Source organism: Nomascus leucogenys, chromosome 4 (assembly GCF_006542625.1).
Source record: "Nomascus leucogenys isolate Asia chromosome 4, Asia_NLE_v1, whole genome shotgun sequence".
Classification (NCBI taxonomy): domain Eukaryota; kingdom Metazoa; phylum Chordata; class Mammalia; order Primates; family Hylobatidae; genus Nomascus; species Nomascus leucogenys.
The window spans coordinates 64,463,998-64,479,257 of NC_044384.1; the positions used below are offsets into that span (position 1 = coordinate 64,463,998).

The 15,260-nt window shown below is 39.2% G+C and overlaps 1 protein-coding gene across 22 annotated transcripts in view; it reads right to left on the reverse strand.

Annotated features, from left to right (window-relative positions):
- The window catches only part of EPB41L3 (erythrocyte membrane protein band 4.1 like 3), a 240,164-nt gene that overhangs the window by 93,611 nt on the left and 131,293 nt on the right, over positions 1-15,260 (reverse strand). For all 22 annotated transcript variants that reach the window (XM_030810711.1, XM_030810709.1, XM_030810705.1 and 19 more), the window contains exon 2: positions 4,772-4,965. In XM_030810711.1, coding sequence (XP_030666571.1) covers positions 4,772-4,954 — 183 coding nt within the window. In that variant the 5' untranslated portion in view covers positions 4,955-4,965. The remainder of the gene's footprint in view (positions 1-4,771; positions 4,966-15,260) is intronic.

Below are 15,260 nucleotides of genomic sequence, written 5' to 3' on the forward strand. Positions count from 1 at the left end.
AAATACACAAACACATGGAAGTTAAACAACATGCCCTGAATGACCAATAAGTCAATGAAGAAACTAAGAAGTTAAAAAAAATTATCAAAACACAAGTGAAAATATAAATACAAGATAAAAAATCTGTGGGATATAACAAAAGCAATACTAAGAGGGAAGTGGAGAGCAATAAATGTCTATATCAAAAAAGTAAAAAGCCTTCAAATAAATAACTCAATGATGCACCTCAAAGAACTAGAAAAGCAGGAATGAACCAAACCCCAAATTAGGAAAAAAAGAAATGATGATGATCAGAGCAGAAATAAACGAAATTGAGACCAAAAAAAAATACAGAAGATCAAGAAAACAATGAGTTGGTTTTTTGAACAGATAAACAAAATAGACAAACCTTTAGCTAGACTAAGAAAAAGAGAGAAAATCCAAATAAATAAAATCAGACATGAAAAAGGAGACATAGCAACTGGGACCTAAGAAATATGAAGACTTATTAGTGACTATTATGAACAACTATATGGCAACAGATTGGAAAACCCAGAAGAAACGGATAAATTTCTAGACACATACAACTCACCAAGAATGAACTATGAAGAAACAGAAAACCTCAACAAAATAGTTATGAGTAATGAGATCAAAGCTATAATAAAAAGTCTTCTATCAAAAAAAGCCCAGGACCTGAAAGCTTCATTTGAATTCTATCAAACATGTAAAGAAAACTAATACCGATCCTACTCAAACTCCTCAAAAAAAAATTGAAGGGGAGGGAATACTTCCAAACTCATACTACAAGGCCAATATTACTCTGATACCAAAAGCAGACAAAGATACAACAAAAACAAAAACTACAGGCCAATATCACTGATGAACATTGATGCAAAAATCCTCAGTGAAATACTAGCAAACCGAATTCAACAATACATTAAAAAGGGGACTGAAAAGATCATTCACCATGATTAAATGTGATTCATCCTAGGGATGCAGATGGTTAAACATATGCAAATCAATAAACACGATACATCACATTAACAGAATCAAGAACAAGGACCATATGATTATTTCAATAGATGTCAAAAAAGCATTTGATAAAATTCAACATGCCTTTATGACTAAAAATCCTCATCAAAATCAGTATAGAAGAACATACCCCGAAATAATACATGCCATATATGAAAAACCCAAATTAGCATTGTATTGAATTGCGAAAAACTGAAGGCCTTTCCTCTAAGGACTAGAACAAGTAAAGGATGCCCACTTTCAGTAATATACAACATAATACTGGAAGTCCTGGCTGGCGCAACTGGGCAAAAGAAAGAAATAAGGGGCATCCAAACTGAAAAGGAAGAAGTCAACTTAGCCTTGTTCACAGAAGACATAATCTTATATCTAGAAAACCCTAGAGACTTCACCAAAAAACTGTGAGAACTGATAGATGAATTCAGTGAAATTGCAGAATTTATCAACATACAAAAATCAGTAGTGTTTAAATTTGTCAATGGTGAACTATCTGAAAAAGATATCAAGAAGCAATCCTATTTACAATAGCTACAAAATATAAAATACCTAGGAAGCAATGTAACCAAAGAAGTGAAAGATCAATATAAGGAAAACTATAAAACTCTGATGAAAGAAATTGAAGAGAATACAAAAAATGGAAAGATATTCCATGCTCATGGATTAGAAGACTTAATACTGTTAAAATGGCAATACTACCCAAAGTAATTTACAAATTCAAAGGAATCTCTAACAAAATACCTATGACACTCTTCACAGAATTAGAAAAAATGTCCTCAAATTTACATGGAACTACAAAAGACCCCGAATAGCCAAAGTCATCCTGACTAAAAAGAACAAAACTGGAGATATCATACTACCTGACTTCAAAATTTACTACAAAGCTATAATAATCAAAACAGCATGGTACTGGCATAAAAATAGATACATAAACCAATGGAACAGAATAAAGAATCCAGATATAAACCCTCACATACAGCCAACTCATCTTTGACAAAGGTGCCAACAACATTCAACAGGGAACAGTCTTTTCAGTAAAGGGTGTAGGGAAAACTGGATAACTATATGAGACCAATGAAATTAGACCCCTATTTCTCACCATCCACAGAAATCAAATCAAAATGGATTAAAGAATTAAAAATGTAAGACCTGTAACTATGAAACCACTAGAAGAAAACACTGGGGAAATGCTCCAGGAGACTGGTCTGAGCAAAGATTTTTTTGTGTATAAGACTTCAAAAGCACAGGCAATCAAAACAAAAATAGACAAATGGGATTCCATCCAGCCAAAAAACTACTGTACCGCAAAGGAAAAAATTAACAAAGAGCCTACAGGATAGTAGAAAAAATTTTCAAAGTGTCTACCTGACAAGGGATTATTAACTACAATATCTAAGGAACTCGAACAACTCAATAGCAAGAGAAATGAGATTTAAAAATTGACAAAAGATCCGAACAGATATTTCTCAAAAGAAGACATACAAATGGCCAACAGGTATATGAAAAAATGCTCAATATCACTAATTATCAGAGAAATGCAAATCAAGACCACAATTGAGATATCATCTCACCCCAGTTAAAATGGCATATATCAAAAAGACAGGCAGTAATAGATGCTGGCAAGGATGTGAGGAAAGGAGAATCCTCATAAACGGCTAGTGGAAATGTAAATTAGTACAGCCACTGTGAAAAACAGTATAGAGGTTCCTCAAAAACTGAAAATAGAACTATCAAATGATCCAGCAATTCCATTACTGGATATATGTCCAAAAGAAAGGAAATCAATATATAGAAAAGCCATCTGCACTCCAGTGTTTACTGTAGCACTATTCACAGCAGCCAAAATATGAAATCAACCTAAGTGCCCATCAACAGAAGAATGAATTTTTAGAAAGTGGTATATATACACAATGGAATATTATTCAGCCATAAAAAAGGAATGAAATCTTGTCATCTGCACCAACACGGATGGAACTACAGGCTGTTACGTTAAGTGAAATAAGCCAAGCACCAAAAGACAAATACTGCATCTTCTCACTCATATGTGGGGGCTAAAATGGGATCTCATGAAGATGGGGAGTAGAATGGTGATTACCTGAGGCTGGGAAGGATAGGGAGAATGGTAGGGAGGAGGAGTGATGAAGGAAATTTTTTTAAAAATATACATATATATGATATAAAAAATATATTTTTATATAAAAATATAAATGTACTTATTACCACTGAACTGTACACTTTAAAAAGATGGTAAGTTTTATTTGTACATTTTACCTCAAATTTTTTTTTTTTTGAGACAGAGTCTTGCTCTGTTGCCCAGTCTGGAGTGCAGTGATGTAATCTCGGCTCACTGAAACCTCCACCTCCCAGGTTCAAGTGATTCTCATGCCTCAGCCTGCCAAATAGCTGGGATTACAGACGTGCACCACCACACTCAGCTAATTTTTGTATTGGGCCAAGCTGTCTCAAACTCCTGACCTCAGGTGATCCACCCTCCTTGGCCTCCCAAAAGTCCTGGGATTACAGGCATGAGCCACTGAGCCCGGCCTCAAATTTTTAATAAGTATAAAATTGAAAAAAAAGGCAAATCTGCAAATACTCTAGGTAAAGAAATAAAATAATCAGGTTGCAAATATATAGTTTAATGCTGTGACTTCCAAAGATTTTCACTAATATGCTGATTATATCTCTTATCTCAACATCTTAGAATTTCTAGTTTGAAACACTTCTGACATATAAGAGGTCAATCACTTGTGGGGACTCCAGATTGCTTTACCACATACAAATCGGCACTCTAAAACATTTTGATTCCAAGTTTGAAGTTGTAAGACAAAAGACATTTAAATATGAACTTATTCAAGGCCTGCATGTAAACCATACTTTAAAACTTTTAAAAGAAATGCATTATTCCTGACTACTCAAATATGTACAGGGAAAAGAGTTGAAAATATAGATGTGTATAGGGAGGGAAAGACCTACCTGAAGAGCCACTAAAAAACCAGGGAATACTATGCAGCCACAGAAAAGGATGAGTTCATGTCCTTTTCAGGACATGGATGGAAACCATCATTCTTAGCAAATTAACACAGGAACAGAAAAGCAAACACTGCATGTTCTCACTCATAAGTGGGAGTCGAACAATGAGAACACATGGACATACGGAGGGGAACATCACACACTGGGGCCTGTCGGGGACTGGGGGGCTAGGGGAGGTATAGTATTAGGAAAAATACCTAATGTAGATGATGGATTGATGGGTGCAGCAAACCACCATGGCACGTGTATATCTATGTAACAAACCTGCACGTTCTGCACATGTGTCCCAGAGCTTAAAGTATAATAATAATGATGATGATAATAATAATAATAATAAAAGCAGATCTGCAATATTAGGGCCAGGGTGACGCCTGGGGAAATGCAAACTCACTCTAGCCCTTAGGCTTGAAAGAAAAAGCAACCACAAGCATAATTAAAGCTGTCAGTTTGGTGTCTATCTTTCCTCTAAATCCAGATAGGACCAATAATCTCCAGTCTGGACTTCAGTGAGTTTCAGTGTTTTAATTAAAAGAAGGAGTTACCAGGCAAGGTTGTGGAATGTCATTCACTGAAAGCCTTAAAATAGCATACATTTTCATCTGCCTGGGGCTAGAAGGGGAACAGCAGATGACCCCTCAGAGCTGCCTCTAGGGCTAAGAGACCGAGGTTAAAGCCGATCCTGGAGCAGCTCAGCAAACACCGCGTCATTAGTTTTCTGGCCTGGGCTCACCTCCCTCCGCACCGGGGTGCTGTGCGCTGCAGCGGCGGCGAACTGCTCCAGGGCCTGCTGCTGCTCCTCGTTGGGCGGCTCCGGCACGGGCGCCCCCGCGCGCCCCTGCGCCCCCGCCGCCTCCTGGGGCTCGGCCTCCTGGTCCGGCTTGGATTCCGAGTCTGATCCAGATTCGGTCGTCATGGTTGATTGTTCTGCAAGCAGAAAAAAGGGAAGATCAGGTCACCCCGTGCAACTACCTTCCCTCTGCAAGAAAACTAGGATGCTCACCATGAACGGCTCAAGAGAACCACAAGGAGACAGGTAGATGATACCAAACCCCATCCTATTCCGCACACCCGACAGATGACTTGTCAACTTCACCACTGAGATGGGTGCCCACCAGGGACTCAAAACTAACATTTATCTAGGAGGAAAAGTTGATCTGTAATGATCACAAGCTTTATTCCTATTAGATTTTTGCCACAACAGATTGTTAGATGACATTAAAGAAATGTCATAATAATTAAATATCTTACATTCAATTAAAAAATCTGCTGTATCACCTGCATATATATTTCAATCCCTTGGAAGGATGATTTAATAATGGAAGCAGACATTCTTTCTCATTTCCCTCCCCCTTCCTATCTCTACACAGGGGCCCTCCCAACCCCCCGAATCTACAGATACTTCAAGGAACAAATGCCTTTCCCATGTGATTTCTCTTAATCCAGTTATCCCTCTTTGAGTTAGCAACTGAGCTACAACAGCAGCTTCTTCAGGGACTTGGGACCTGTCCCCACTGGCCATAGCTGCAGGGGCACAGGCAGGATCACCTCTCCTTCCCTCCCAAGTTAATTCTCATCTTCTTCCTGGCTTCCCTCTATTTCCCTTGAGTGTTCAAAGGTAAATTTATCTCATATCTCATAGAGAACTCAAACAACAGATCTTAATATATAATAATCTGCTGATACATCCTTTAAAAAGACCTTCTAAAATCTGAACATCTTCCCAAAGATTGCAAGTCGTTTTAGGATTTCGTGCCTCAGTTTCCACATGTGCCAAATGAGGACACTGAACATGATAATACCTAAATAACTTATTTCTTGCTATTACATTTTTCTCCTACTAACAAGATATGCCACTATGTTTTTAAAGCAGATTTTTGCTCTAAGCAGCAAGAGAGCTGCTATTATGCCAGGTAGATCCCATGTCATTTTAAGCAATTTCTTACCTTAGGTATGTGGAGTAAGTATCTCAAGTACAAATATGTCATTATTGTCATATAATTTCCCTTCCTAACTCTAATTTTATAGTAAAAATATGAGCAAAGGACTAGTGTAGTGCTTTAAGCAAATTATATAATTGGTATAATATAGAATTGTGCAAAAATAAAACTAATAACTCTTAGTTCCTATCTTCACAATATATATAAAAATATGTTTAATAATTTGAAGAAGAAGGGAGCATCACAAATACTAATCTAGGTTATAAACTAAATGCTATATCTGTGTTTTCTATTTAGGGTTACTTTCACAATCACCAGATATTCTTTCTGTTGAATAAAAGAGACATATCAATTTGGCATGTGCTTAGTTGCCCAAAGCATATGTAAATATCAAGTCCAAATACAGAGAAAGGTAGTGATGCAAATAAAATGAACAGACTTTCTTGTTTCCTGTTATAATACATTTTATATTTTCAGGCAAATCTTAAAAGTAAATATTATATTCTCTTTTGTATGCTTATCCTGGAAAGTGGCATAAATATATAGAGAAAACAGTGGAAGAGGCAGAAAGGTTGTGGAGCGCTGCAGAATTTAGAGCTTCTGATCAAACTCCATCTTTTGGAAGGGAAAGGATTGGCTTTAACAGTCAATTCAACCCACCAAACACTAAGTACCAAATATAAGCCAAGCACTGCCTGTGGTTTAGAAACAGAGACTCATCTGTTGTAACCATTACTCCCCATCTCAAGGAGCTCCTAGTCTGTGCCGGAAATATGCTCTCTGGAATCCATTTTCTTCATCTTCTTTTGGTAACTAAGCTTTCAAATTTTGCAGGTGCCCCTTCACCCAGCCTGAGGCTACAATGAGCTGTGGCTGTGGATTAAGACTGGACCAAGGAGACAACAGAAGAAAAATGCACTCAATGTTTAGGTCATCTTCATGAAGACAAAGCCACTTGCCCTAGATTTCCCTTTCCCACTGGCTGGATGTGCAGGTCTTAAACCCAGTCCTGGACATGTCACATTCAGGGGAATGACAGAGCCACCCCTTCCAGCATGGGTCTCTGGATGACCTCACGGACCATGACCCACCTACTCTGGACTGTGACGTGAGGCAGAAATCAACAACTTTAGCTTGTGTTCATTTGCTCAGGAAATTGCTCATTCTATTTCCTGAGCAAATGAATATCCCATGATTTTAGTGTTATCAGCCTAGTCGGGAAACCATTTTGCATCTGCTTTTGTCTTAAATCCAGGACCATCTCCAAAGCAGAGAGCCAGCAGTACACAAGCTAAATAAAAATGTAAAATGGATAGAGCCCAACAACCACCTACCAACTATCTAAAGAATAAAATAATGTACCATTACCATCTATGCCTATACCATATAATACCTTACCTGTTGTATATCACACAATTCACAGCAGCTCATACCTCAAAATCATCTACTATGCCCTTGTCATATATTTCCTAGGTATATTAATTTTCCAGCACTATAGGCATAACATAATAAATGCAAATCGTTGCTGTTTTGGCCAATTTTAATAAAATAAAACTCTCCAGGCTACTGAGAGATAAAGTAATAAAACTTTAAAATGTGTGTCTTTTTAATGCTGGAATCTCACTAGAATCAATATCTAATTCCACATTTCTCAAAGGACATAAGCTCTTATTATTCCTACAAATAAACCAGTATGGATGGCCTAGATCAGCAAATTCTATTTCAAAACTTGTTTCCTCTTCCCCACCCATATACCAATGTAAGCAAGCAATAACCTGATTTTTAATGGCAAACTATTATCAACATCTAAATACAATATGTCTGGCTGGGCGCAGTGGCTCACACCTGTAATCCCAGCACTTTGGGAGGCCGAGGCGGGCAGATCACTTGAGGTAAGGAGTTCAGGACCAGCCTCAACAACATGGTGAAACCCTGTCTCTACTAAAAATACAAAAATTAACCAGGTGTGGTGGTGCTTGCCTGTAATCCTAGCTACTAGGGAGGCTGAGGCACAAGAATTGCTTGAACCTAGGAGGCAGAAGTTGCAGTGAGACGAGATCGTACCACTGCACTCCAGCCTGGGTGACACAGGGAGACTCTGTCTCAAAAAAATAAATACAATACAATATGTCTAACTTTAACTCGTTATTTTAGTAAGTTTATAGTGTGCTCCTTCACTTAAACCCAAATGCCAAAACATTTCTTTTAAACTAGAGTTTCAAGATATTTACATTGCTTTGGTTCTTCTTTTTCTTATACTCATTCCTTGCTTTCTAGGATGGTGCTGCCATTTAAAATCACAGCTTTCCCTTTCCAACTAACTAAAGACTATTGTTTTCCAAGGTTCCCTTCTCTTCTGATAGGTTCACTTTGCACCAAACTATCTGCCAATTATTTGGGTTACTGGAAGCAAACATCATCACTTGAAATCCCAAACAGAAAGTGATACAAAATGTATTTATGCTTAGTTTTGACTGAAACTGTCTTTTCCTTATACTAAATTTACCTTACAATTGTGTTTTGCTCAGGCTTTAAAGGTTTGGAGTCCTAGAAACTCCAAATCCTAAAAGTTGGGGTAAGGACATTCATAAGTATGCTAGGCAAATGGCAAGAGGAGTCCTTAATTTTTTTTAAAGAAACGTAAATCACATTTCAATATCCCTCTCTCAGGAATATATTAAATGAACGCCAAAAGAAATGGTAATGAGCTTCAAAGGATGCATGTGCAGGTGTGAATGAAATCATCTTCACAATCCCCAATCTAATTCACCTATAAATGACGGCCATTGCCATGAATTTTGGGTTTTGTTCCTTTTCAGCTCTAATTTTTTATTACACAGAAGCAAGAAAAAAAAGTCAGTTAATCCTCATCTTTTCCACTTTCAGAAGTGTCAGCTCTAAAATCTCCATCTCCTAACTAAATGACTACTAAATTAGTTTCTGTATTCAAATTTACCTACCTCTCTTGCTGACATAAAAATTCAGTGGCATTTTATGAAAAGACACAAACTAAAGATTTAGTGAAGGAAAATGCTTAATATAAATTTCTGTCATTTATGTGTAAGACAGGATTTCTACAGAATAACAAAGCATTTCATAAAAGAAAACCTCTTCATACCATTTACCTAACGAGGATATAGGACTCAAATGGACAAACTTTTTAACATCAACCTTTTTTTCTTTTATATTTCAAGTGTAAATTTATAGGAGAAGTGGGTCTTACTTAAGTATTTGTGACTATAGAGTACTATCCACCAGTCTGCTAAAAACCATCAGTTGCTAGCAAGCTAGAAGACAGTAATATTCTTTGGCCCTTCTACTGAATTTTTTCTATTTGCATGAAAAAAAAAATGCCCTAGTATCATCCATCCAAAAAGAAAATCCCCAAAAAGAAACCAAAACAACCTGCTGTTGGTCTCACATTCCACTCTCCTACTCCCTCTAGTAGGGCCCTACCTCTCTACTTTTCTGTGGTGCCAAGCTTCTGGAAGGAATTTTCTTCTCATGCTGTCACCACATCCTCCCACTCACTCACCCTTCAGTATATTCCTCATAATTCTAGTAATTTCGCTAACGTGACCATGACCTCCCCACAAGCCAATCAATCCTAGGTGGCGTCCCTCCTCATCTTTCAGTTCCTCCAGGTTTGACACCCTCTTGGTTTCCTTCTATCTTTTCTGGCTACTCTTCCTCATTTCCACTTGTCTCTGCATATCCCATTTCTCATATTCTATTTCTAAACTTCACAATTCTTTACAAATCCATCTCACTCTTTAAATTCTTCTTGGAGAGCTCATCCACTTCATTTCAAATATGATGATAATTCCAAATTTTGTGACCTCTCGCTGAGCTTCAGATCCATAAATACAACTCTTCTTCTCACTTCTTTACCTGGATATCTCAGAAGCACCTAAAACCAAACATTTTTCCAACCAAACCTTTGATCTCTACACCACCCCCTGCCTGCTGCCAACCCCCCAATCTGCTTGACTCCTGTCCTCCCCATTGCAGCAGGTGGCCTCCATCTGTCCAGAAGCTCATGCTGGGATTGGGACAGCACTTCCCTCCCTATGCCTAACTCCAATCCACCTCACTCTTGGCAATATCACCTCCTAAGCTGTGTTTAAAGAAACAGTAGAAGAGGCTGGGTGCAGTGGCTCACGCCTGTAATCCCAACACTTTGGAAGGCCAAGTCGGGTGGATCCTCTGAGGTCAGGAGTTCAAGACCAGCCTGGTCAACATGGCGAAACCCCATCTCTACTAAAAAGTACAAAAATTAGCTGTGTATGCGGTTGGCACCTGTAACCCCACCTAGTCGGGAGGCTGAGGCAGGAGAATCGCTTGAACGAGGGAGGCAGAGATTGCAGTGAGCTGAGATGATGCCATTGCACTCCAGCCTGGGTGACAAGAGTGAAACTCCATCCCCCCACCCCCCAAAAAAAAGAAACAGTAAAAGAAAGAATGGAAAAAGTTCTAGGCAGAGGATTCCAATTAAGCAAAAGCAGAACAGCATGGAAGATCGCATGCACTTACTTGCATGAGGTTACATGGTCTGCTGTAGCAGGAAGGAAGGGGTGCGTGAGTGATGAGAGGTGAGGAAAAGGGACTGAGAGCGAGCCGGACACAGGCAGGTCCTGCAAGGCCGCCTGACCCTTGCTAAGGGAGACATCATCTTGTTACTCAGGGATCATCTGGCAGGCATGGGAACCTCAGAAAGCATAACTGGGCTTCTCCATTGGTTCAGCTCAAAGCTAGGCCAAACTCAGAGACCACACAGGCCCTGAAGGGGCAGCGGGGACAAGTCACTCCTCAAAGTACAAAATGGTAAAATTCAGGACTGGTCATTATTAAATATCTTCAAAAAGTTGACAATAAAAGGTTGAGATTCAAGGACAATTCTGATGGTTTGTGAAAAACAAGCTTTTTGGCCATGCTAAGTTCAAATCTTGAAGGCCAATACACCGGCTCCTGTGGAGCTGACCGACTTTTTAAGATTATATAAGAAGCAAAAAGTCAGGATTTTTATGAAGACATAATTCAAAAATTAATTTCACAATGGCCACTGTATATCTGCAAAGGGTTACCAAGATTCATCAATATGGAGACAAAGATTTCATAACAGCATTGCACATATACAAATCAGTATTGGAAACTTAAAAAAAAAAAAAAAAAAAAAAAAAAAAAACTAAATGAAACAATAGTAAGGCCACAGGCCCCAGTCCCCTGCTTCAAGGAATGCACATTCAGACAGGTTACCTCAAGAAGCAAGCCAAGCACCATGCCCAGGGTGTGAGAACACAGCCCAGAGAGGGGGCTTTAACCCAGTCTGTGGGGACAGAAAGGATTTTCACAGGAAAGAACACTTTTCTGATTAAAAAAAAAAAAAAAAAATCACTAACTTTCAGTCTCAAGACAACTAGTTTTAAACTTTAGACACAAACATCACAGGCTACGTCAGAAAGAAAGAAGGGAAATCGGGAATAAATAAGAGCACAGGGAGGTACTGTGACAGGGCAGGAAAAGTGGGTTCCGGGCCCAACTCTGCCATATGCTCTGTGACCTCAACAGAACGTGGCTTCCCTTTCTGTTCTAAAATTCCAAAATTCTAGGATTCCTGAGAACCAAAGATAGTGTTATATTCACAGCAAGAAATCTAAAGAAATGTTGCTAAGTGAAGACAGATACTACCTGATCCTACTGACAAGGCCCAAGGGCATAAAGCTCTGAGCGCAGGCAGCTGCCAGCCCTCTAGCAAGCACCCACCTCTCCCACCACTGTGTGGGTCAGGCTGAAGGCTTCATTAACTATTTGAGTCTATAAAGGTTTTATTTAGTTCACTGAAGCAATACTTTACCCAGATAACCTGAAAAAGTTGAAAAGAACACTTAATAGATTGGGAAAATCTGGTTTATCTGCAATAAGCTTTTAGCTTTTAAGTTCAAAAATGTTTAGATCTTCTATGTGTGAGCAGAAAAATCAACAAATATAGTTTAGAATATATATATATAGATACGATGACTATGGAAGCATCCACCTTACCACTGTATGTTCATATTTCCAAATCCAACTGGTACCAAATACCAGCGCATAAATTTGCCTATGTTTCTGAAACACCAAGAATTTTTGGTTGATCCCACATGTACCCATTTTAATAAGCAAAGGAAGCAGCTGATGCCCCTACTCGAGGAAGGGGACCTATGTTAGCAGAGAACTTTAACAGAGTTCAGTGACAGTATTAATAGGAGAGGCAGGGTTCCCCTGGGGGCAAAACTACTTGCAAATTAAGTCTATTGAGGGAGTGGCAGAAGAACCAATTCAAATTCTGTTCTAGGATCTCTGCACTGTGAATACTCTGTCAAAAGCAAGGAAGTTCCCAGACTAGGATTCCTGAACTTCAGAGGTTCAGAAAAGGAGGCCTGATGATCTGAGAGTTTGTTTTGCTATTTTAAAGGAAAGTGTACATTCAGCAGTGACATGGCTGTATACACTGACAAGGCTTTTTTGCTTTATGTTGGAAACTTATCAATTAACTTAGAAATACTGGCTACATCATTGCTTCATTCATTAATACATTCCTTTAACAAACATTTCCTGAACAGCTGATTTGAGGCCTAGGGATACATCAGATAAAGATGAACAAGGTCTCTGCTCTAGTGGAGCCTACATTCTAACTGGAGGAGGAAAAGAAGTAAAAAGTGTCAGAGATAGATGTTGTTAAATAACCCACTTAAAGGAAATAGCTGGCTGCTCTAGATTGGATGGTTAGGGAAGGCTTCTCCAAGAAGGAAAAATTTAACCAGTGTTGAAATATCAAGAAGAATCTGCCATATTCAGATATGCACAGTGGCGATAAAGCCTGTGAGGAAGATGATTGCCCAGGCTTGGGCAAGGAATGAAAAGAAGGCCAGGGTAGCTGGAATGCAGGGGGTGTGAGGAAGAGGGGTACAAGATAAGGTAGATGTGAGGAGGGGTCAGATCCCATGGGTTTGCAGAGCTGGATTTTATTTTAAATGCAGTGGAGCATTCTGAGGTGAGGAATGATAGGGTCTTATGGATGCTTTTAAAAGCTCATTCTGGCTTCTGAGTGCAGGTGCAAGTAGGAGCAGGGGACCCAGTGACTAGGGGATGGCAACAGTCCAGGTGAGGGAAAATGCCAGAGTAAGGTAGTAGGTGAGGGAATGAAGGCAGGTGGTGCCTGTCCAGCACCCATCAGAAGCTCTCACTGCAGCTTTGGTGAGAGATGAGAAATGTACCAAGCTGGTAGGACAAAGCTCCCACAAATGTTAGGTCTCTTAAAACACAGGGATCCCTAGTGGCAAAAATATTGTTTCCAGTAGGCCCTAAGGCAGGGAGACTACCAACAAACAAGTGTCAAGTTTCAACAATTATACTTCTAGGCTGGATGCTCCATCACCTTTAACACAGGAAATCATTCGTGAACCCGATATCATCAGCAATACTTCTAAAAATCATCCAGTTCAGGTGAAAAGTAATGCCTGCCTTCATTTATAATGGATATATTCCTGTGGTTTAAGTGACAGTTCCAGTCTTCCAAAAAAGCAAATTTAAAACAGATTAACATGAAGAAGTTTGGCCTCTTGAGTAAAGAATGTGCTTCTAGACTTCATCTGAGAACCCAACTAATGGATAAATGACATCTGCACTTACACATTTGTTTCGACATAATCTGGCAGAGAATTTTAGTCTCCATGAAATTTTAACATGACTATCACTGATGCCGTCATTATCAGAAACTTGCTATTAAAGTTTCTATGTGGTCTATACAAGAATTCTGTTAGTGCTATTAGTCTACACGTGAATCCTGCCTTGCCCTGGGTTGGACTTAGAACCACCTCACTAAGCACAGGGCAGTGTTTCCCACAACATACTTACACTTTTTCACTTGACAAGCATTTTCACATATTGTTCTAAACACAGCAGAAATACTTGTTCCCAAGATACAAAACTGCTAAAAAAATTTTTTTCCAGGAGGTAACACAAATATTTCAATTGAGCTTCCGGATAGCTGCGCTTATAGCAGTTCATTAGTGTTCCCTATCATTAAAATGGAGTTCAGACGGTGGGCGCGGTGGCTCACGCCTGTAATCCCAGCACTTTGGGAGGCCGAGGCGGGTGGATCACCTGAGGTAAGAAGTTCAAGACTAGCCTGGCCAACATGGTGAAACCCCGTCTCTATTAAAAATACAAATATCACCTGGGCGTGGTCACGGGCACCTGTAATCCCAGCTACTTGGGAGGCTGAGTAATGAGAATCACTTGAACCTCGGAGGTAGAGGTTGCAGTGAGCTGAGATAGCGCCACTGAACTCCTCCTGCCTGGGTGACAAGAGCGAGACTCCATCTCAAAAAAAAAAAAAAAAAAAAAAAAAAAGAAATGGACTTCAGAATTGATGACATCATTTCCCTTAGCAAAAGCACCCTCACAACAGCATCCTTGAGGTTTTAAGCAAAAAAATCAAATCAAAGTGGACATTTTAGAGCATCAATGATATACATAAGAGCAAAAGTATTCAGCCCTTATGTTAAACTGAATCCTGGAAAGAGTGAGCAAATAAACTAAATATAGCAACTATTTTCTCCATTTTCTGTTAACCATAAATCACCCTTTGTGAAGAAGAAACTGCCATTGTGCCCTCAATGTGCCAGGCATAATTTAAATACTGCATATTTGCTTCTTAACTAAACTTTAAACAAATCTGATCATATCCTCCCTAATGGTTCCCTAAAAGGAAAGTTCTGTGTCTAAAATGCACAGGATCTTCATGAGTTTGACAGAAATAATTCTCTATAAGCCAAGTGTAATGGTGTGATTACTTTTTAGTTAAACAGGGATGACACCTGAGAACATAAAGGAAGCTAGCCACTCGGAAGACACAGGTGGGGATGTTAAGCACCTCCCTCCTGCTCTCTACATGCTCAGCTCACCCCAACAGGACAAGGGTTCAGCCAGGTTAGTGAACAACTCGCCTAAGTCACAGGATAAGGAGCACAGCATCAAGAATTAAATCTGAGTTCTGCCTCCAATAACAGAGCTGTTTTTCCCACACAAGTCATGTACATTGGTATGCAGTAAAACCTACTCTTCACCTCCTTATTCCTCTTTCAGAACTGGGCAATTTATCAAAGGTATTGCTTTATGGGATCATCTACAACTGCATGTTGCCAATATGCCATCTTATCCTTTTACTCACTGTAAGTCAAATATTAATCAATTCAAATTTTTTGTAAAATTATACTTTGTTTTGGCCGGGTGCGGTGGCTC